This window comes from Octopus sinensis, linkage group LG8 (genome assembly GCF_006345805.1).
Source record: "Octopus sinensis linkage group LG8, ASM634580v1, whole genome shotgun sequence".
Lineage (NCBI taxonomy): Eukaryota > Metazoa > Mollusca > Cephalopoda > Octopoda > Octopodidae > Octopus > Octopus sinensis.
Window position 1 is genome coordinate 64,493,743 of NC_043004.1, and position 25,690 is coordinate 64,519,432.

General features: G+C 36.6%; 1 protein-coding gene across 2 annotated transcripts in view; it reads left to right on the top strand.

Annotated features, from left to right (window-relative positions):
• LOC115214914 (CUGBP Elav-like family member 4) overlaps positions 1-25,690 on the top strand; it is a 459,203-nt gene that overhangs the window by 133,976 nt on the left and 299,537 nt on the right. For both annotated transcript variants that reach the window (XM_029783976.2, XM_029783977.2), the window contains exon 2: positions 19,107-19,155. In XM_029783976.2, the coding sequence (XP_029639836.1) occupies positions 19,107-19,155 (49 nt within the window). The remainder of the gene's footprint in view (positions 1-19,106; positions 19,156-25,690) is intronic.

Genomic DNA, 25,690 nt, shown 5'->3' on the forward strand with positions numbered 1-25,690 from the left:
TTACCCTACCCTCCAAACCCCGCCCCCACTGGCTCACTAAACAATCTCTAGTGATGGAGGTAAAAATGTTAGGGTAAAACGGTAAAATATTCAATGTCGCTCCATGATTATTGTTGTTGTTGTTGTAATGTTATATCTCAGATGACAAGAGCCTTGATTACATGAGGTTGTCTAATTAGATTTGTCTTTCAAACAACAACACCATTACCACAACCACCACAACCTCTAATAATACTATGACTACTACTACTACTATTGCTATAACTACAGCAAACACTACTACTACTACTATTATTACAACTACAAATGGTGTGGCTGCTGCTCCTGCTGCCACTGCTACTACTGCTGTAGGTATTACAACTGTCTATAACTGAGACAAGAAGTTACACTCACTCAGAAACACACACTCACACATATACACACATTCACACATAAACACACATATATACATTCTCATACACTCAAACTCACAGAAGCACACTTGCATGCACACACGCTTACATTCATACACACCCACACTCACACTTGAACTCGTATGCACACACAGACACACTCACACTTGCACACACATGCACACATTCAGAAACACACACACACACACACACACAAATCTAAAGATTCTTCTTCATGTAGACATCATCTAACATTTTATGGTGTGTGTTTCAAAGTTGTCATTAACTCAGTGTTTAATCCTTCCACTACAAAGAATATGGACTCCCACTAAATCCCATTACTCTATTGTAGGGCTCTTACACATGGTGAGTTAATACAAAACCCTTTAGTATCTATCTAAACTTTGGTGGTCTGGACACTTTGAGTCATAACAGTTTTAGACAGAGATGCAGTGCAATATTTGTAACAGGTGAAGTTCCACCACTTGAATAAGTTCATCCATAAATTTAGTGACCTTGTATGTATATGTCTAAATGGGTTAAAAAGAATGACCAAGGGGTTGCACCTAGAAAGTTCCCTTCCTAGGCTTATGTTCAAGCAAAATTGTTTATGGAAGACCAGCAGTCACCCATGCATACCAGTCTCCCCTCCTCATGCCACTGATATTGTCTAAAGAAAAGGCAAAGGGGCCGATACAGCTTGGCACCAGTGATGTCGCAACTCATTTCTACAGCTGAGTGAACTGGAGCAACGTGAAATAAAGTGTCTTGCTCAAGAACACAACACACAGCCCAGTCCAGGAATCGAACTCACTACCTCATGATTGTGAACCTGACTCTCTAACCCCTGAGCCATGCACTTTCGCATGTGAGGGTGTATGTACGTAAATGTGCATAAGTAAATGAATGGATAGGCACAGGTTAGGCCCTGTGATTAACAAGTTCAGTTTGCAATCACAGAGTCTTGAGTTCAGTTCCAGCATGCAGTGTTTTGGGCAAGTGTCTTCAATTGAAGCTCTAGATCAGTGTTTCTCAACCGGGGTTCCCCAGAACCCTAGTGTTTCTGCAAAAGTTTCCTAGGGGTTCTGCAAGAAAGAGTGCACAACATATTATTGGTTATTGTAATCTAGATATCATCCTATCTAATCTGTTATGTTATCAAAAAAATATAACCACATATATATATAGATAGATATGCCAGTCCATTACAGTGTTACACAAGGACCTCGAACCCACAAGAGTAAACAAGAGAGACAGAGACAGGCTGAAACAAGGAAATGCCACTTGTATTTGAACAAACACTAAGCAAATATTCTTTTTAAAAAAATTTTGTTTTAATTTTTCCAAAATTTGTTTTCCATATTTACAGTTGAAAAAGTCTCAATGACTGAAACCGGTACTGAAATGTTTTTTATAAAATTATTTTAGCATTTTCTATCTTGACTTTTTTTTACTTATATATATATCATCATCGTTGTCATTTAACATCCGCTTTCCGTGCTAGCATGGGTTGGACAGTTTGACTGTGGGCTGGCGAACCAGATGGCTGCACCAGACTCCAATCTGATCTGGCAGAGTTTCTACAGCTGGATGCCCTTCCTAATGCCAACCACTCCGAGAGTGTAGTGGGTGTTTTTATGTGCCACTGGCACGGGGGCCAGTCAGGCGGTACTGGCAACAACCTCGCTCAAATTTTTACACATGGGCCAGTCAGGCGGTACTGGCAACGACCTCAGGTGCACAGGTGCCAGTAAGGCGATGCTGGTAACGATCTCACTCGAATGGTGCCTCCTACATACCACTGGCACAGAAGCCAGTTAATATGTATATATGATATTTACTATGTGAACTACAATGAAAAAAATATGAGAAATATATGGTATATAATTTTTTTTGTGCATGGGTTCCTTTGAGACATGTAGTGAAACCTACCATATGTGTATGTGAGTGTGTGTGTCTGTGTGTACATGTAAGATATCAAAAAAGGAATCAAAGGTCTCTGCTGAGTCATAGAACTATAAGGCTAGTTCCTTGGATTCTGTGATGAGAACATTTCCCCTCTTGGAGTGGATGCCAGTCCATTACAGAGTTACTTAGTTTTGCCAGTTAAGTAGATTGGAATGAGAAATGAAGTGTTCTCAAAAACAGAACAACACTATGCATTGCCCAGTACGAGAATAGAAATCACAATCTTACATTTTTGAGCGCAACATCTTAACCACTAAGTTATGTGCCTACAGCACAACACACACACACACACACACATATAAACAAAAACATTGGATGAACATGCACAATAAAGTTAAAACAGATGATGTTATCTTTCTAGAATAATTAAAAGCCAATAAACTGCTGTTATATATGTATTAAATCTTTTTGCCTTACATTCTCTTTTATTCTCTTTTACTTGTTTCAGTCATTTGACTGTGACCATGCTGGAGCACCACCTTTAGTCAAGCAAATTGACCCTAGGACTTATTCTTTGGAAGCCTAGTACTTATTCTACCAGTCTTTTGCCGAACTGCTAAGTTATGGGGATGTAAACAACCCAACATCGGTTGTCAAGCGATGTTGGGGGGACAAACACAGACACACAAATATATACACACACATACATATATATATATATATATATATATATACACACATATACACAGCCACTCCTGCACCTATAGTCAGTTTTCACTCAAAGTCTTCTTCAAAGAAAAATGAGAGAAGTAAGTTTTAAGCAGTACTGCCCAGGGGAGACTGACAAGTAGACACAGTAGCAAGAATCAGATACATTGTGTGTGTAATCTTAGCTACTTAGAATTAAGTCTCTTAATTAGTTGGTCAAAACTGGGATGTCACTTTGGTGTTGTGATTAACAGAGTCAAATGATTTACAGTAGATGCAGTGTCTAAATCCCACAGGCAATGCTACAACTTATTTTTCATCTTATATATTATATAAATTTCAGTTGTACATAACATATACATATATATATATTATATATATATATATATATATATATATATATATATATATACGGGTGCATGTGTGCGTTTGTCTCCACTGCTTGACAACCAGTATTGGTTCGCTTACATCACTATAACTAAGCATTTTTACAGAAAAGATATAGACAGAATGATTACCAAGCTTTAATAAACACGTTCTGTGATTGATTTGATTGACAAAATACTGTAAAGCATTGCTCCAGCATGACCACAGTACAATAACTGAAACAAGTAAAAGAATAAAGGAATATATTCTTGGTCCCAATGGTAACACCATGTTTATTGTGTTCACATCCACTAAACAGATGTTAGGTGAGACACTTCCAGCTCACTCCAATGACTAATGAACTTGGCTAATGAAATTATTAATTACATCATGTGATTTCTTGGTTGCTATATGTTTCTATGGCTTTTTCCTTTATAATTTCTGATTCTTTCTCTTCACATTGGTTTTCAATGTACATCATAATCATTACAGATCTTGTGGCTGCAACTATTTTGATAACAGATCTTGTTGATGTTTTTCAGGGGTTCTTTCTATGTTTTTCTGTAATTATTGTTGTTATTCGCCAGAATCATTAGCATACTGGCCAAAATGCTTGGTAGTATCTTTACATTCTCAGTTCAGTCACCGCCAACATTATCTTTGCCTTTCATTTTTCAGTGTCAATGAAATAGGTAATAGTCAACCACTGGGGTCTAGCCCCCTCCAACAAAAATTTTCAGGCCCTGTTGCCTATAGTAGAAAACATTATTATTATTATTATAATTATTATTATTATTATTATTAGCACACTGGGTAAAATGCTTACTCCTATTCGTTTCAGTCATTTGACTGCAGCCATGCTGGAGCACCGCCTTTAGTTGAACAAACTGACCCCAGGACTTATTCTTTGTAAGCCTGGTACTTATTCTATTGGTCTCTTTTGCTGAACCACTCTTTTGTTGAACACACCAGCATCGGTTGTCAAGCGATGGTGGTGGGAAAAACACAAATATATACATACATATGTACATATATATACATATAAATATATATATATATATATATATATATATATATATATATATATCTATATATATATATATATATATATATATATGTACAGATGTATGTATATATTTGTGCTTTTCCCACCACCATCGCTTGACAACCACTAGGCAGGAGTGGCTGTGTGGTAAATAGCTTGCTTACCAACCACATGGTTCTGGTTTCAGTACCACTGTGTGACACCTTGGGCAAGTGTCTTCAGTTATAGCCTTGGGCCGACTAAAGCCTTGTGTGTGAATTTGGTAGACAGAAACTGAAAGAAGCCCATCATATATATATATATATATATATATATTATATTGGTAAAAACGGTAAGATAGCAAAAGAAAGAAAGAGACCTCAATATTATGGAAATAGAGGAAATTTATCTGTAAATTAATATGTGACAATTATTCAATAACCAAGATAAAACTCTGAGTTTCAGATGCCGAAGTGGAAATCCACAGCACCATCTCTTCGGTTGGTGTTGTGGATTTCCACTTCGGCATCCAAAACTCAGAGTTTTATCTTGGTTATTGAATAATTGTCACATATTAATTTACAGATATATATATATATATATATATATGCTTTGGTTCATGTTGGATTTTTATTTGAGAACATATTCTTTGTGGAAAATAGCGATTTGACGTATATCTAGCATGTTGACCGTCCACTTTTAGTGATCGGTCCTTTAAATTTTGTATATATATATATATATATATATATATATATATATATACGATGGGCTTCTTACCACACAGCTACTCCTGCCTAGTGGTATTTTGTCTATCTTTATGTTCTGAGTTCAAATTGCACCGAGGTTGACTTTACCTTTCATCCTTCCAGGGTTGATAAGGTAAGTACCAGTTGAACACTTCTCCCTAACTTGCTGGCCTTGTGCCAAAATTTGAAATTATTATTATTGTATATATTTTTTATATACACCTGTATGATATAAATATACACAAATACTTAAATACATATATAAATGTGGGTGTGCATACACACGCATATATAAACATATATATACATACAAACACACATACACATATATATATATATATCATCATCATCTATATATATATAAATAAATAAAATAAATGCACCCTTTCAAAGCCTAGCCAGGCTCATGGGCCCGGTTTCTATGGTGCATGTGTTCCCCAGCTGGACAGGACACCAGTCCATCACAGCGCTACCCATTTTTGCTAGCTGAGTGGACTGGAGCAATGTGAAATGAAGTGTTTTGCTCAAGAACACAGTGCATTTGCCTGGTCCAGGAATTGAACCCAGAATCTTACGATCATGGTGCTGACACCCTAACCACTAAGCTCCATGCCTCCACACACATATATATATATATATACTAGCAGTATCACCCGGTGTTGCTTGGGTTTGTTTCAACCCTATAGAATTGGAACTTTTGAAAAGTAAAAATTTTGCATTATGTAACTTGTTATTCTCTTCAAGTGAACATTTTTCCAGTTGAAATACACCAAAAAATGGTGACACAGCAGTCAAAAATCGTAAAAAATAGGGATTTTCATAGAAAAAAAGCATCTTTTTGATGTAAATAATGTTTACGGCGATTCGTTTTCATATCTTGATTTTTTATTTTTCATGCAATTTACGCATGCTTGCATGCATGGTGAACACAGTTCACGTCAAACAGCTGACTGAGTAAAGTTCACTATACAATGCATGGGATAAGGCCTAAACAAACACATTATCGATTTTTGCAATTGTGTGATGAATTTCGGAACAGAAATAGCGCAGTTCAATTTTCATTCGCCTAAACTTTAAGTGACCCATTTTTGGTGGTTCTGCAATTTGTTGGCTAGGAGGAGATGTGCCGGGAAGTTAAACACACAGACACATTTTACTAAGTCACTCTGTTTATAATAATTATTTATTTATTTTCTTTCCTGCCCTCAATCTTTGCTCCACTTATCATCTTTCTGTGCCTCCTCAGCCAGCCACCCAGCCTCAAGCCACCCAGCAGCATCATTGTTACATTCGTGTTAGAATCTTCTCAGATCTCATCTCAGAAATATCGAAACAAAAGAATTACAGAGTTTACTTGAGATATTATAATTATCTCCAAAGCTGTCAATTACATTAACACTTCTCTGGCTGTCTGTCTCTTTCTTTCCCCCCCTCCTTCTCTCTGCTGATGTATGTGTGCATGTGTACGTGTGTGTGTGTGTGTGTGTGTGTGTGTGCGTGCATTTGTTTGTATGTGTGCAATATATATACTATATACATGTTTGTCTCTATACGACTCTCCCTCTCTCCCTCTCTCTCTCTCTCTCTCTACTTCTGCATATGTGTATCTTTTTGTGTATAGCTGTATACGTTCATCCATATCTGTGCATATACATGCATGTATGTATGTATGACTTTCTCTCTCTCTCTCTCTCTCGGTCTGTCTCTCTAACTCTCTCTCTGTCTCTGTCTCTCTTTCTCTCTCTCTCTCTCTCTCTCTCTCTCTCTCTGCTCATGTGTGTATGTGTGTCTGCATCTGTGTGTGGGTGGGTATGTATGCATGTGTGACTGTCTCTCTCTGATTCCTATTCCATCATGCTCCAATTCCCAATTTTTCTCACACACACACACACACACACACGTGTGTGTATATGTATTTCTTTGTCTAATACTTCCCTGCCTTTCTCTCCTCCTTCCTCTCCCCTTGCTAACCCATACTCCCTCCCCCAACACTCTCTACTGCTATTACTACCACCACTACCAACCTCCCCCCCCACACACACACACATTTCCATCTTTATTTATTGCCTAATGTTTCCAAGGCCAAACACAACACACAAACCCTTTCTCATTCTCCCTTTCATCTTTGATCCTTTCACTTAATTCTTTTGTCTCTCTCTGTCTCTCTCTCTCCCCACTCTCTCTCTCTATCTATCTATCTTTATTGCTCTTTCTTCCCAACAGTTATCTCCTCTTTCTCTTACTCCCTCTCTTTCATCTTTGTCCTCCCTTTTGCATTCTTTTTACTTACTCTATCAGCCTCACCCCCCCCCCTCATCTCTCTCTCTCTCTCTCTCTCACAACAACAACAACACCAAAGAAGCACGGTACAAGCTCCTGCAAGTCATAAGACCTGCTGAAAATAGCAACAAAATTTCCCTCAGATCCTACCTGCCAGCTCAAAGGGAATGACATACAATGGACTAAGGGTTTTGTCCTAGATAAACTTTGATTGGATGGTCAAGGGTGGAACATCTTCCATCACTGATTTGTGCAATTAAAGACGACAAAAGGTCAAGCAATAGCAATGCCTTATTACAGTAATCATAAAAGGATAACAAAACCTCTCAATATGGTCGCTAGAAATAGCAGCCAATTGGATGACAGCCTACCATCCTTCAAAAAGAGAGGACATGTTAGATAACATGGTCTTAGAAGTATGGGGGAAAATATGGTGGTCATGATTGGAATGCCTTTGATCATAGGTCTGCTCAATCAAGTTAAAGTCTGTCTTGGGGCTACAAGCCCATTAGAATGGAGGGTTTCCCCTGTTTCCATGGTGATTTAAGCAATTGAGAATATAAAACATCCCTCTAAACAGGATACTGGTCCATTGTAGAGTTAACCTCCTGACACCACCACCACCATCCAGCTGCTGCCAGAATTTGTTTAGAGCTGAGTGTACTGAAACAAAGTGAAGTGTCTTGCCCAAGGAAACATTGTGCCACCTAATCTGAAATTGAACCCTTAACCCTAACAGTCATGAACTTGACACACAAGCCCAGTGGTTCTCAACCAGAGTCCATATATGATTTTTGGTGGGATCCACGCGACAAAATAATAAATTGGGGATCCTTAATTGTATTTCAAGGGTCCCTGAAAAAATTTTGCTTTAGATGTATGTATTGGTATGTATTGCAAGAAACAGCTGGGTTTCTCTAATGTTTGACATAGTTCAACATAGACAATGTGTGAAAAACGAAATAGGAATTTTGAAAGAAGCATCTATAAAGCCAATTTTTAAACATCGAATGTCTATAGAGGTCATCAGAATAAAATAGTAATCAAAGGGGTTTACAGATTAAAAAAAAATGGTTCAGAATCCCTACTCTAACTTCAGGGGCTGAGCTCAGAATACACAAGATCAACTCTAGAAGAATAAATAGCAAAGTTGACCTCAGCAGGATTTGAACTCAGAATATAAAGAGCCAGGAGATATACTATAAAGCATTTTGTTGGTTGTGCCATTCATCCTCCACTTCCTCATAAGCACAAGGCCTGAAATTTTGGAAGAGGGGACGAGTCAATTACATTGACCCCAGTGTTCAACTGGTACTTATTTTATTGACCTTGCAAGGATAAAAGGCAAAGTCAACCTCAACAGAACTTGAACTCAGAACATAAAAATGGACCAAGTGCTACAAAGCATTTTGCCCAGTATGCCAGCTCACTGCCTTTCCACTTCCTAATAATAATAATAATAATAATAATAATAATAATAATTGTGTATCCTGAAATCATAGGGGAGGGGTCTAGTCAATTACATCGACCCCCAACCAGTGCTCAACTGGTACCTATTTCCTTCACCCCGAATGGATGAAAGACAATGTCAACCTCAGAGGAATTTGATAATAATTAAAATGATACTAACAACAGTTTCAAATTTTGGCACAAGGCCAGCAATCTGAGTAGAGGGGATAAGTAGATTACATCAACCTCACTGCTCAACTGCTACTTATTTCATTGGCCCCAAAAGGATGAAATGCAAAGTCAACCATGATGGAATTTGGACTCAGAACATAGAGAGAGTTAAGGTTTTGCCCGGTATGCTAATGATTCTGCCAGCCCGCCACCTTAATAATCCTTTCTACTATAGGCACAAGGTCTCAAATTTATGGGGATAGTTGATTACATCGACCCCAGTACTTGACTGGTACTAAATTTATGAAAGGCAAAGTCGACCTTGGCAGAATTTGAACTCAGAATGTAGAGCCAGATGAAATACCTGTAAGCATTTCACCTGACATGCTAACCATTCTGCCAGCTGGCCACCTTAATAATAATGTGATCCTTTTTTCTACAATAGGCACAAGGCCTGAAATTTGGGGGAGAGGGATTGTCGGTTACATTGACCCTAGTAAAGGATGAAAGATAACGGTGTACTCAGCAGAATTTGAACTTAGAACTTAAAGACAAATGAAATGCTGCAAAGCATTCTGATCAGGGTGCTAACGATTCCGCCAGCTTGCCACCTTAATAAAAATAATGATAATAACAATTTGGGGGAGATAGAGAGGGGGTAAAATGACACAGTTTAATTGAAATATTTTTTTATATTTTTTAACTAATTTTTTTTTTGTTTTAAATTTAAAACACAAAGCAAAACAAACAAAAAATTGGAAAAAAAAAATAAATAAATACTTTCCTGTCAGGAAATTATGAAAGAATAATCTTTCTTTGAATTTTTGTTTTATGTGTTCCACACACACAGAGTGAAACAGAAATAGTCCACATATGGTGTTTTATATGAAGAGAGATAAACAGAAACAAAGAGAAGAGAGAGGCAGGAAGATATAGGGAGAAAGCAAGGGAGATTATTGAAGAGTTTGAAAGACATTTTTGGCAATGCAACGTATTTGTTTGAGTTTATAACTAAATGTTTAAAGTAAATACATTGTTATAAGAACAGCCGACAGACAGGCTGAGACAGTTTAAATATTTAATTTTGTTTTTGATTTCTTTGGGGCTTTTATTTTTAATGTTCTTCCTCCTATTTTGTTATGTTGAAATAAATAAATGGAAATTGTCAAAAATCTCTTGTAACTAACAAATATATCATAATTTTTAGTTAAATAATCAAAACTCATTTCTCTCTCTCTCTCTCACTTTCTCATTATCTCTCTCTCTCATTCTCTCTATCTCTCTCTCTCATTCTCTCTCTATCCCTCTATCTCTCCCTCCTCACACAAACACTGGTATACACACATCCCTACTCTTTCTGTCTTTCTCTCTCCCTCTAACCCTATATATATATATATATATATACATATATATGTGTGTATGAATGTGTGTGTGGGTGTATGTGTGTGTGTGTGTGTGTATGTATATATATGTTTGTTTGTGTGTATATACACATGTACAAGGAGCCATAAAGACATATAATGGGACAAGAGACATATGGATAAAAGCTAATATACACCCAAATTATAAGCAGCAATACATATACACCTCTAATGGGTTATATAAATCATAAACATACACACGGATAAACACATGCATATATATACACACGCACACGCACACGCAATCATCAATCCTGAAATGTTGTTAACACACGCACACACTCACAGAGAGCAACACACACACACACGCATTGATTTCAGTCTATTGCTATGTCACACTTGCCTTCCTCTTCATTTTTACTCAGTCTATGTCCCTCTCTCTCTATATATATGTATATATGTATATATATGTATGCATGCATGTGTGTACATGTGTATACATGTGTGTCTGTATATATATATATATATATATGTGTGTGTGTGTGTGTCTGTGTGTGTACATGTATCTTTATGTATATATCATATATGTATGTGAGTGAGTGTGTGTGTATATGTGTGTATATATGTACATGTATGTGTGTATAAATGTATGTCTATATATATATATATATATATATGTACATCTATGTGTGTATATATGTATGTCTGTATATATATGCACATGTGTGTGTGTATATATATATATATATACACACACATGCAAATGTATATTTGTGTGTGTATGTAGATGTATGTGTATATGTGTATATATATGTACATGTGTGTGTGTATGTATGTATGTCTGTATATATATGTACATGTGTGTGTGTATATATATATACACACACACACACATGTGAATGTATATTTGTGTGTGCATATGTATGTACATGTGTGTGTGTATGTGCACATTCAATGCTCCACTTGTGCCTTTAAATTTTTTATTTTGTTTTTCTTTCATTTTCCACTTAAAGTTATAGCCTGATTCAGACACACAGACAAACACACAAACACATGCATATCATCATGCCAATCACACAACATATATTCACACACCAATACATACACCAATATAACACCAGTCATCCAGAAACACATGTATATGCATGCTTACATCAATGGTACGCTACTCACACACACACACACACACAAACACACACACATATATTCAGCCATCAGACATGTTTACACCAAAGTAATACCAGTCATCCACACACATGCTTACAACACTTCAGCAGTCATACACACTTCAGTAATCACATGGACACACACACACACACACACACACACATGCTCATACACATACATGCTTGCATCTTCATCTCAATCCCTGCATACACACACACACACACACACACACACACACACACACACATGCTCATACACATACATGCTTGCACCAACATTCAACCAATCGCATACAACACACAAACACGCACTTATATACACACATGCTCGTATCAACACTACGCCAATTACGCATCCTCACACAACACACATACAAATACATACAGATACACATATACACATACATGCATACACACACATATCAAACAATATAACAAAAATCACGCCCAGGTTTCTACGCCCTCATAAACAAACACATTCCAACACCATGATAGCCATACACATATGCATATGCACACACACACACACACACACACACACACACACACACACACACACAGAAACAGACACCAAGTTAAGGAATGATAAACGTACACAAGACACATATAAAGACGAATGAGTGAATCAATAAGAAAGAATCAGACCATTCTTTTACAGTTCCTTACAAGAGAACACCCCCACCAACTGCCTATTACAAACCCCACTCCCGAATCATTTTGTTGTTTTGTTGTTCATTCTGTTCTGATTTTTGGAAATGGGGCTTTATAATTTGTTTTATCATTTCTGGTGCTTTGCAACAGAAAACTGAGAATTTGGTAAAGATGGAAAAAAAAAAAAAAAATAATAATAATAATAACGATAAAGAAAAAAGGGAATGTATATAGATTTTTAAAAAAACATAAAAGTGGAAAAGAAAGGGGACAAAAGGAAAAGAGAAGAAGGAGGAAGAAGAGGTGTGGGGAGAGGAAGAATTAGAAATTGAAAATTTTGTGAAACACCAAAACTAGATTAATAGGAAATGTCAAAACCAAAATGTAATGTTTGTGTGTGTGTGTGTGTAAGTTTATGCCTGGTTATAAGTTAGATGTCAATATATATGTGTATATATATATGCACATGTGTGTGTGTGTGGGTGTGTGTTTGCGTGAGAATTAAAATTTTGTATCTGCTTTGGACGTTTTGTTAAAGCATTCTTGTGTGTATGTGTGTGTGTGTGTGTGTATGTGTACGTGTACATACACATATTTATGCATGCATCAGAATCATGTGGTTTCAGGTTCAATCCTACTGCACAGCAAGATGAGTGTCTTCTCTACTAAGGCCCCTGGTCAACCAATCCCATGTAAGGGGGTTTAATTGACAGAAACTGCAAGAAACCAGTTGTGTGTGTGTGTGTGTATATGTATATATGTGTGTGTGTGTATATGCATGTGTGTGTGCACATGCACACGTGTTTGTGTATGAGCATGTGTGTGTGTATTTGTGTATGTGCATTTGTGTGTATATATGCATGCATGTATGTCTGTGTGTTTGTGCACACACGTGTGTGTATGTGTAGAAACTGAAAGTAGCTTGTCATATATGTGTGTGTTACTGTCTCCATGCCTTGACATTGCATGGTAGCTGTAAACGAGTGCCACCATCATACAAGCGTTGTCCTTCATTTCCAATCGTCTATGAAAACATGTCTGTCCTTTGAAGAAATATTACCTTATTTGGATACAGGTGATGGTTGGCAACAGGAAGGACATCTGACTGTAGAAAATCTACCTCAACAAATTCATTCTAAGCCATCCACTCATAGAGATGAGAACGTTAAATAATTTTATATATATATATTTATACACACAACCGTTTCAAGCAGTGCCATTTAATTAATCAATACAAGCATTACATTAATTTGAAATAACCTGCTTTCCTCGGATGCATAAGACCATATTGGTTTTCAACATACAGGATACTCCATTATAATTTTTTAGCAAAGTTTTCATCAGAACTTTGAGCTGTGCAGACAATACTAGACTGACTTTGTGCCTCAACTTAAGTACCTAATTCAACTGAATCTTAATTATTTATATATTTATATATATATATACTTTATTTAAGGCAGCAGAAAATTCAACAAAACCTGTTACTCTGAGTTTCCTGTTGCCGTTCATCGGACAGTTTTTGCTAGAATGTCCAGCAAAAATTGTCCGATGAACGGCAATGGGAAACTCAGAGTAACAGGTTTTGTTGAATTTTCTGCTGCTTTAAATAAAGCATATTACTCTACCACTGGTATTTGAGTACTCTTTTTTCCACCTTGTTTCACATTTATGTGTTTACTCCGGTGTATATATATATATATATATATATATAATATATATATATATTCATTTATTCATTCATCCAATGAAATTTAAAACCTTAAAATGTGTGACAAATAACCAGTATTTAGAAATTTACAACTCTGTGTGTTTCCATTCAAGGTATTTCAATCAAGTAAGGTTTCACGTAAAATGTTACATGTTTCTGATGATTTAACAATGAATCTTGATTATATAATTTGCCTTGTCTAACTAATAATGAAACTTATATAAGATGGTTAAGCTAAATATCATATAAGCAATCACTCATGTTTTGTTTTATATTATGTATGTGTTTGTGTGATTATGTCTCTGCGTATGTGTTTGTTTACATTTTCACTTTTCTGAGAATCTCTGAGCTACAAGGAGGAGTGATGTGGAATGAGAGGTCCCAAATGGAAAAAATAGTTAAGAATTAGCAACAGAAATGGCAACCATCTATAAAACATTGCTCAATAATATATTTATTTTAATCCGGGTCTGTATGGAAATAAATGTGTACTGAAGTGAACAAATTAATATACATACACACATATACACATACCTACATTTAGATATAATATATATGTGCTTATTTGTAAACATGTGTGCGTGTGTAGTGTTAACTGTCAGGAAAAGAGTACTTGACACCATATTAGAAATTAGTCATATTTTTATTTTCTTGCTACTGAACCAATATATATACATGTTTGTGTGTGTGTTTTAATCCAAAATGGAGACAAACAGTAATTTTCCTGTGTGGATTAGTTTGAATAATTGTCAACTATTTCCTCAACATGAAACCAATGGTAGCCTTAATGCAGAGAATCTTTATCCATCAATGTAATGTTGAGCCCTTGTTCTCATTTTTCAATAGTTATGTGTGTGTGTGCATGTGTGTATTATATATATATATATATATTATATATATATATATAATATATATATATATATATGTGGAGAGTTTACGAAAAAAACAAAAGACAAAGACAGGTGGTGTACAAAACAAACAGATGTATTTGTATAACGCTCAGGAATAGAAAAAGTCTTTTACATTTTGAACCTACGCTCTTCTACAGAAAGGAGAGAGAAAAAAATGTGTGTATTGGCTAACAATCTATCATGGCAACTGATACACACACACACACACAGAGGAAGCAAGTAACTCTGAGTAGTGGAAACTGAAGATTGGAGACTTTCAGTTATAATGTATCATTAAATACACTACATTTGTATTAAATCCTGTCATCAATTGCTTCTTGTAAGTCCATACATAATAATAATAATAATAATGGATTCTCTCATCATTAGACGGTGTATGAGGGTTTGATTATTTCTTACCGAACAACCACACGGATGATCTGTTTATAGTGATCAAATGTTTGTGTAGACATAAGCTGACTCCTGCCATCAGATCGACATTACCTGTACAGGTGCAATGGGTGCCACATGTCAGATGTTAAAATGTTCACAGATCAACATGAAATGAAGTGCTTTGCTCAAGAACACAACTCCCAGTCTGGGAATCAAACCTACGATCTCGAAATCATGAGTGCAACACCTTAACCACTAGACCATATATATGTGATCTGATCAATAAGTATCCGGACTGTTGCCAGAGTAACGAAGCTAAAGTATACAGTGTAAAGCTGCTTGGTACAGATTGATCTTGAACTCTTCCACTGTTTACAGCAGTGCTTGGAAGGAAGATGTGTAGTGTGTGATTGTTGCATTGACAATGACAGAGAAGGTTGAGCAGAAAATCTGCATCAAATTTTGTCAAAAGCTTGGTGATACCTACTCAGAGGCCTACGCAAAGTTTTCAAAACATGTTCATCATTCTCGCCACAATCAAAGAGATCTTGTGCAACTGAAATCCGAGTGTGATTTTGGTCAGCTGAAAACAGCTTTGGCACAAACTTGGCAGACACACGTCTCATACCCAAATCTTCAGTGATAATGGACTGAACTGAACTGTAACTAATCTGCACATCCTCTGATAACTCACGGATGGTGATTCGATGAATTTTCCCTCACAGCTGCATGCACATCTGCGATGCTTTTCTCAGTTCTGCTGATTGCAGGTCTCCCATAATGTTTATCAATATCGACATTTTGTTGGCCATCTTGGAAACGTCTGAACCACTTATACACTTGTGTGTGACTCATACACTCCTCTCCATAAAGTGTTTTCTACTATAGCCTCAGGCTGACCAAAGCCTTGTGAGTTGATTTGGTAGACAGAAACTGAAAGAAGCCTGTCGTGTATATATATATATATATATATATAATATATATATATATATAATATATATATATATATATATATATGGAGGCACAATGGCCCAGTAGTTAGGGCAGCGAACTCGCGGTTGTAGGATTGCGGTTTCGATTCCCAGACCAGGCGTTGTGAGTGTTTATTGAGTGAAAACACCTAAAACTCCAAGAGGCTCCAGCAGGGGGTTGTGGTAATCCTGGCTGTATTCTTTCGCCACAACTTTCTCTCACTCTTTCTTCTGTTGGCCTGCTCACTTAGCCAGTTGGGTGGCGTCATTTGAAGGTTAAAACAATGTGAAGCGCATTGTGACCAGTGATGTGTAGCAATGTCTGATAGCCTGGTCAGTCACAGTGATCACGGTGATATATATATATATCATCATCATCATCATTATCATCATCGTTTAACGTCCGCTTTCCATGCTAGCATGGGTTGGACGGTTCAACTGTGGTCTGGGAAGATAGAAGGCTGCACCAGGCCCAGTCTGATCTGGCAGTGTTTCTACAGCTGGATGCCCTTCCTAACGCCAACCACTCCGTGAGTGTAGTGGGTGCTTTTTACGTGTCACTGGCACAGGTGCCAGACGAGGCTGGCAAACGGCCACGATCGGATGGTGCTTTTTACGTGCCACCAGCACGGAGACCAGACGAAGCTGGCAACGGCCACGAATCGGATATATATATATATATATATATGTATGTATGTATCTATGTGTGTTTATATGTTTATGTGTCTGTATTTCTCCCCCAAACATCGCTTGACAATCAATGCTGGTGTGTTTACGTCCCCATAACTTAGTGGTTTGGCAAAAGAGAACCAATAGAATAAGTACTAGGCTTACAAAGAATAAATCCCTGGCTCGATTTGCTCAACTAAGGTGGTGCTCCAGCATGGCCACAGTCAAATGACTGAAACAAGTAAAAAAGTAAAAGAGATACATCGGTCGTGGTTATTTACTGGCAGATTCTCCCCATATCAGCAGACCTATCATCAGACAATTCAGCTAGGAATTTTAAGGATTGTCAAAGGTGAAGAGAGGATGTGTAATTTGAGTGAATCCAATGTAAAGTTGATGTGTGATTTGAGTCAGATTTGGATGCTGTGTTTAATGAGTCAAACAATGGTACCTTGGAAATAAATACCACAAAGTGGTAAGGTGGTGCGGCTTAAAACCCTTGCATAGCTGAGCATCAACACTTGCACAGATACAGTTTTATGATAATATTCCCAGTAATTCTATAGAGTTAAGCACTCATCGATAAATCTGTCTGAATATGAAATGTCAAACAACTGTCAGTGTTGAGATCAATAAATATTGGTCAATGAGTTTAAAGATTATCTGGTGCATAGGCATAGCTGTTTGGTTCAGAAGGTCACTTCACAACTTAATGGTTTTAGTTTCAATTTTACTGCATGGCACCTTGGATAAATGTTTTCAGCCTTGGCCTTGAATTAACCAAATACTTGCAAGTGGCACTTGATAGACAGAAAGTGTAATACATCAGCCAGTCAAGAATCAAGACCTGGCCCTTGGGTGGTTTCTAAAAGTGTTTCACTCTTGAGCAAGCCTCTCTGTCAGATCTCCTGTATGAGGATAACTTCCTCCTTTCCATCTGCCAATCACAGACACCCTAAAAAGGGTCATGTGCTTCTTTTTTTTCAAAGCCATAATTTTTCTTTTTGGGAAGTGTCATGTTGAATTTATACATACTTATATAGCCCTCCCCACCACACACACACACACACACACACACACACACACAAATACAGTTTTTTAATATTTTGCTTAGGTATTCTGGTACTAATAACCTGGTGTAGAACTCAATGCTTCTGAATGAAGTGTTAGTCAGGTACAAAGCAGTAATAACAGAGGATAAAGAAATAACCAATTATAGTCCATAAGGCAGCGAGCTAGCAGAAATGCTTAACAGTATTTCGTCTGCCCTTATGTTCTGAGTTCAAATTCCACCAAGGTCGACTTTGCCTTTCATCCTTTCAGGGCCGATAAATTAAGTACCAGTTGTGTACTGGAGTGCATCTAGTCAACTGGTCCCCCCCTCCCCAGAAATTTTGGACCTTGTGCCTAGAAGAGAAAAGAATTATAGTTCATAAGACAATCAGTTATTCCTTTGTCATCTCTTATCACTACTATATATGTGTATATATATATGTGTATAATAGATCAGGATTTAAGAGAATCAAGCATTTAAATGGTAAGGTACTAGGTCAGGTTGAAAAAAATGTGTACACAATAACAATAGAGGAATATATATGTGAGTACTGAAGTACAGGCAGACAAGTATTGCCGTTATGTACCTGAGTGAGTATATCATGAGCCCTGAGGTCAATCAGGAAACACACATTGCACTAAATATATGGTCCATAATATACTTCAGATCTACACAAGGAGCAGGTTATTTATACATATATATATGACATTAGTATATGGTCTTCTATCTTTTCTGAATCATTCGGATAAGTAGCAGTAATAGACCAGTTGTCAGTTGAAGGTGGAGGTATTGTTTTCAGGCATGTTTGTTTGTCCTTGGACAAGATATCTCAAGAACCACTGAATGGATTCAGATGAAACTTTCAGGAATGTTTGGTCTCATGACTGGCATGAACTGGTTTGATTTTCGGATCAATCTGGTACTGGACAAGGATTCTGGATTATTTTTCCAGTTTTTTTGCTTAATTTTTGAGAGCAGTCGGGTTCATTTTTAGTATTCTCATTTGTGAGAGCAGTCAAGTTTATTTCAGATCTTCTCATTTTAAAAATCATCTCCGGCTAATCATTGAGAGGATGTTGGTGCTGCCTTGGTGGAGATTTGCATTCTCTGAGTGCTCTTGTTATTTTTGTTGTTGTTGTTGTTTCTGCTATATCTCCTATGATAGTCTCATAACAATCATCCATTCTCTCTATTTTCAGATGAACCGTCCAATACAAGTCAAACCTGCTGATAGTGAGAGTAGGGCAGGTTTGTCTCACTTTTCTCTTTCTATTTTACACATCCATTGTCCACTTTTTCTTTATAAAATGTAAAACTGAAATGAATGATTGACGGACAAAATACATAATTTGCAGTCAATCTATTTTTAAAAAGTCAATTGTAACTTTGAAGTTTCTGTTATGGAAGAAACACTTATGAAACACCACAAGTTTGAGAAGCTTTTCTCAGCAAATCTTTGAAGTCATAGTGAGCATTTGTAATACACCACACACACATTGTCATAAAAAACAATCAAATTCACCATTCTTGATAAATGCTTTAACAGTAAGCGCATGTTGAGAAAACAACAAAAAAATTTTAAGCATCTTTTTCCTTAATTTTGAGTTTTTGTTTGATCTTGCTTTGAATTACAGGGAAATAATTATCTCCCTTGTAATAGTTGTGACTGTTAGAAGAACCGCATGTGTTTAATTTAAAATGTTTTTAATAGTCCAAACCATTACAGTAACAAGTAAAAGCTAAAATATTAGCTACATTAAGACATTGTTACCATCTGCCTAATACCTAACTTCACTAGTGGCACATCAATGGAAGGTTTTTCTGTCTCACCATGTATATATATATAGTTTTTATGTGTATTTACTGTGTTTGAAGATATATAAGAGTCATACTTTTTTCAAGAAAATGTATTTCAACAAATCACCCAAGTTGGTCCTGCTAGAAGTTAATTTTGTACCTGGTACTGAATATGCACTACTGAAATTGGAGTTGGTCTAATATGCCCATGTGTCTTTTATATCATCAAATATGGAATGTATGTGTGAATATATATATATATATATATATATATATATATATATACATGCATACACACACACAAAATATGGGGGTTTAGCTCACAGGTGATCTAAATGACTCGGTATGCCAGGTAAGTGCTGTAATGGATTACCAGGGCTCCAAGCTCTTAGCTAAGATGGGGGTTATGGAAATATTGTAGATTCTGTCTTGCCTTAGCATTTGTTGTCCTCTTATATATATATATAACTAGCAGTATTGCCCGGCTCGTGCGTTCTATGCACGCGAGAATTAAGGTAAACTTGGATGAAGTTCAATCAAAATTCAATTATTTTGGTTTTAAAATCAAGCATTTAATGCCCTCTATTTTTGCTTATGTGTTCCATTTCCTTAATAGGAAGTACGTAGAAGCATTTCATAAATTTTTGTTGATCAAATAATTGCATTGTTGAATTATTCTTTTAGATCAGTATTTCTCAACGGGGATTTCAGGGGAGAGTTTCAGGGAGTCGCTGGTGATGTATCGTGATGATCAAAAATCCGGCCTGCTAAAATTTGGTTAAAGTGATTCAAAATGCAGACTCAACGCAAAATGGTCACATTTAATTCAAAGCGTTAAAAATGGTATGAAAACAATTGGTATGTGTGCACAAAGTCCAAACGATTAATACGAAAAAACCCTCCAGGCTACATCCCGAAAATTCATTTCTTTGCTGAATTTCTACAATGTTTACAGCGATTCGTTTTTATATCTTGACTTTTTATTTTCATGCAATTTACGCATGCTTGCATGCGTGGTGAACACAGTTCACGTCAACAGCTGACTGAGTAAAGTTCACTATTCAATGCATGGGATAAGGCCTAAACAAACACATTATCGATTTTTCCACTTGCGAGATGAATTTCGAAACAGAAATAGCGCAGTTCAATTTTCATTCGCCTAAACTTTAAGTGACCCATTTTTGGTGGTTCTATGATTTGTTGGCTAGGAGGAGATGTGCCGGGAAGTTAAACACACAGACACACACACAGATACACACAGAGACACACAAGTTGAGTTTTATATGTATAGAAGTCGAACATTAATTGGTGGAGCACTCGAGTAGAGCATCAGTTTCATTTAACATGGAAATGGTTGACAGTAACTTTGAAGTTTCATTGCAACTCTTTATATATGTAACACTTAACTAATGAATAAAATCAAAGACACAATGGTTATATACTTATATTATTTATAAAACAATTAACCAATAAATAAGTTGGGTTTTTTTTTCTATTTCGAGTGATATTTGTGAGTCAACAGCTCAAAGAGCTTAGCAACTGTACTTTTATTCACTGGGACTGTAAATTCAAGTTCAGCTATTTGTACTTTCCTTGGGTATCAAAATAATGATGTAGTACAGTTTGTTAGGATCTATGAAGCATCACCAAATAGTTTACCATAGCAGAATATATATCTTATAAATATTAATTATTATTATTATTATATTATAAATAATATTTATATTACTTCTTTGATTTCATTCACTGTAGCAATAAGATATTTCTAAGTGTGTATGAATGGTGTGTATGATTCGGTATTGAAAGAACACAAATTCTGCTAAGATTTTTAATGCAAAACTATTCTCATCGTTTATAAAATAATATTGTCGTTTTTACAAAGAACAAATAAATGATGTTTACATTAAGATAGTTGGAAGTGTATGAGGTATTGTTATACCTGTATAACAGCGGTCACCATAGTGAGTTCCTTGAAGTTAGTTGGTCATGGTACATTACTGCTGCTACCACAGTCATTGCTGTTCCTTATCATAGCAGAAAGCAGCAGAGAAATGTCCACCAAGCTGTCTACTCTAGCTTCTACTCATTACTCTTTTTGTTTTACTCTTTTACTTGTTTCAGTCATGTGACTGTAGCCATGCTGGAGCACCGCCTTTAGTCGAGCAAATCTACCCCAGGACTTATTCTTTGTAAGCCCAGTACTTATTCTATCGGTTCTCTTTTGCTGAACTGCTAATTTACGGGGACGTAAACACACCAGCATTGGTTGGTTGTCAAGCGATGTTTGGGGGGACAAACGCAGACACACACATACATATATATATATATATATATATATATATATATATATATATATATATACATATATACGACGGGCTTCTTTCAGTTTCCGTCTACCAAATCCACTCACAAGGCTTTGGTTGGCCTGAGGCTATAGTAGAAGACACTTGCCCAAGATGCCACACAGTGGGACTGAACCCAGAACAATGTGGTTTGTAAGCAAGCGACTTACCACACTGCCGCTCCTATGCCTATTAGTAGAGAAAATGCCCTAAATACATAACCATTGCTGTTGGTCAGAAAGAAGTGCACCAAAGATTTATTCCTGTTCCACCAGAAGTTTTGGAAAGTTAATGTTTTGATGACAGCAATATTTCTGTGAATCATGTTTGTATACTTAGTTGTTCTTTGGCATTGAATACAGTAGTCTGGGTTCAATTTCAAAGTGTTTTGCAACTACTAAATACTCCCGCAACAGTGCCAATCCTACTGAAGGAAATGGTAATTGTTGTTCGCATATGTCTGTTTTCTTAGTTTTAGTTGTTAGGTCTGGAGGAACGAGAAGCAATTAGAGTTTCTATTGGCCTTCTTTGATCTGTGACATAAGTCTACATGAATACTGACAACTAAAGGCTTTAAGAAATTCAGGTTAGGGAAACAAAAAATTTTAATATTTTTTTTCCTTAATTTCAAATTTCTGTTAGATCTGGCTTTGAATTAGGATGAAATGATTATCTCCCTTGTAAAAGTTGTGACTGTTAGAGGGACCATGTCTTTATTAACCCTTTTGTTACCATATTTATTTTGAGATGCTCTGTGTTTCTTTCAATTAACTTTAAATATAACAGGGAATTTAGTAAAATAACTTAGTTACCATTAAGCTAGTGTTAGGAACATAAATTGTGACTAAGGTTTGGTGGAAGATTTTAATTCAAAACTTATGAAAACAAGACATTTATACTCAGAGCCAGGGGTGGTTTCAGCTAGGTTGGTATCAAAAGGGCTAAAGATGGTGTGTCTTTAATAATCGCTTCTAAAAATAGACACAAAGCCTGGAATTTTGAGGGGAGGAGAGTACTCAATTATATGGACCCAAGTACATGACTGGTACTTTATTTCATCAACCCTTGAAAGGACGAAAGGTGAACTTGACCGCAGCGTGATTTCATGCAATTTTAGCTTGACTGTGAAGTTTAAACAAAAGTTTTTATCACTCCATGAGCAGAACATGTGGGATTGCTTGGACTGGTTTCAATTCTTTTTGGGATCTCATCAGAGAACAACATTCGGATCTTTTCGGTTTGACCGGCAGTTTTTTCTAGCGGTGTCATATGAAATTGTCACCCATAATTATGACTCTAGTATCGATCTATTGCATTTCAATCTGTTTTAGGGTTAGGGTTAGAGTTAGGGTTGGTTAGGGTTAGGGGTGGGGGGAAGGGTATCTTTTTTTCTTCAGAAATGTAAATAAACCCAATCTGTTTCTTAAACGAGGGACATATTCATATGACACAGAATGTTTTCACCTCAATAGACGTCATTGTGGTTGAAATTGCAGAACAGAAATGAGAAAAAAAAAAACAAATATCTTACAAACTATAGAATTTTCTCATAAAGCCAAGAGAAAAAGATGATTTATAAACACATTCTACCAGTATACGAAATTTAAAAGTGTTTAGTTACGTGGAAATTATTTTAAAAAACTGCCGGTCAAACAGAAAAGATCCCAACATTGTTCCTCTGTCCATTGAGAGACAAATAACTTCTGAAAATGGCATCGGAAGTGGTAGCAAAAATGGTATTGTTGTGATGGAAGTAGTGGTGTTAGTGGTAGTGGCAAATAGTGGTATAGTCATGGTGATGCCTGTGGTGATAACAAGTAATGGCACTGGTAGTAGTAGTATTAGTGTCAGTAACAAATAACAGTATGGTCGTTGTCCCAGTGGTAGTAGTACTAGTAGTGGTGCTTGAGGTGGTAACAAGGAGTGGTATGGATGGTGCAGCAGAAGTGTAACATCAGCTGTGGGGATGAGAAGCAGTTTTGTTGTTAAAGTAGAACAAGTAGTATTAGTGGTGGTATCTGGTAGGTGGTGGTGTTGTGGTGACAAATTCTGACTGTGCTTGTTATTGTCTCACTTCAGTGTATTCAATATAAATTATTGATTAGAGATAATTATGAATCAAGCCCTTGTGTGACTGAGATATATATATATGAAATATGGTTTATAGTGGTTACTGTATACACACATACACGTACAGGTGTGCTTGTACAATGTGTGTGTGTATATCTCTCTCTCTTTCTCTCTTTACTTGTTTCAGTCATTTGACTGCAGCCATGCTGGAGCACTGCCTTTAGTCGAGCAAATCAACTCCAGGACTTATTCTTTGTAAGCCTAGTACTTATTCTATCGGTCTCTTTTGCGGAACTGCTTAGTGACGGGGACATTAACACACCAGTATCGGTTGTCAAGCAATGCTAGGGGGACAAACACAGACACAGAAACATACACGCACACATACATACATACATATATATATATATATATATATATATTATATATATATACTATATATATATATATATATATATATATATACACATACATATATACGACAGGCTTCTTTCAATTTCCATCTACCAATCCACTCATAAGGCTTTGGTCGGCCCAAGGCTATAGTAGAAGACACTTGCCCAATATGCCATGCAGAAGAACTGAACTCAGAACCACTCAGCCAATATATATATATATATACACACACATATATACATACATGCACATACGCATACATGTATATATGTGTCTGTGTGTGTGAATATGTATATATACATATGTGTGTATACATTTCTATGTGTATATATATATTTTTCTATATGCACATATGTGTGTTTATATGCATATAAACACATAATATATATGAAAATGTACACATATATATTTCTGTGGGTGCATGTATGTGTACAGATATATAAACCAGTCTTAGTGTTACTCATGTATAACACTACTCGGTGGCTATGTAAACACACACACACACACACATAACAGTATGTAAACAAAGCCCTCAGACACACCTGTATAACTTCTTGCTCACCCAGCATAGTCATCATGTCCACACCTATGTATACTCCCACCCATAAAACCCCTTTCCCTAGCCTCCACACCCTCATGTTGCCCCACCTTGTTTTACATCAATACTCACCCCACCACCCCTTGTGCATGCACACTGATATATATAAGTATCAAATGGAACATCCTGTTGCAAACTCTTCGACTCTTCATTTCATTTTGTGATACACTTGTACACGTGCACACGCACACACACGCACACACACACGCACACACACACACACACACACACACTTCACATATACACAGACACATGGTACACACGCATACACTAACAAATATATGAACACACGCTCATTCATGCAGTCATATTCACAGTCATTCATGCTCAGGTTTATGCACACACACACACATACATTTGCGTGTGTGCACACACACCCACTCGCCCACACACACTCTCTTGCATTAACACTCACACACAAATGCTCGCCCACTCACACCCATGCACAGACTCATTCACACACACACACACTTGCATGCACATACACACACATACACCTTCACATGCATGCACATTCACTCATACACACACACACACTCTTGATACACATACACACACTCTTGCACACACATACACAATG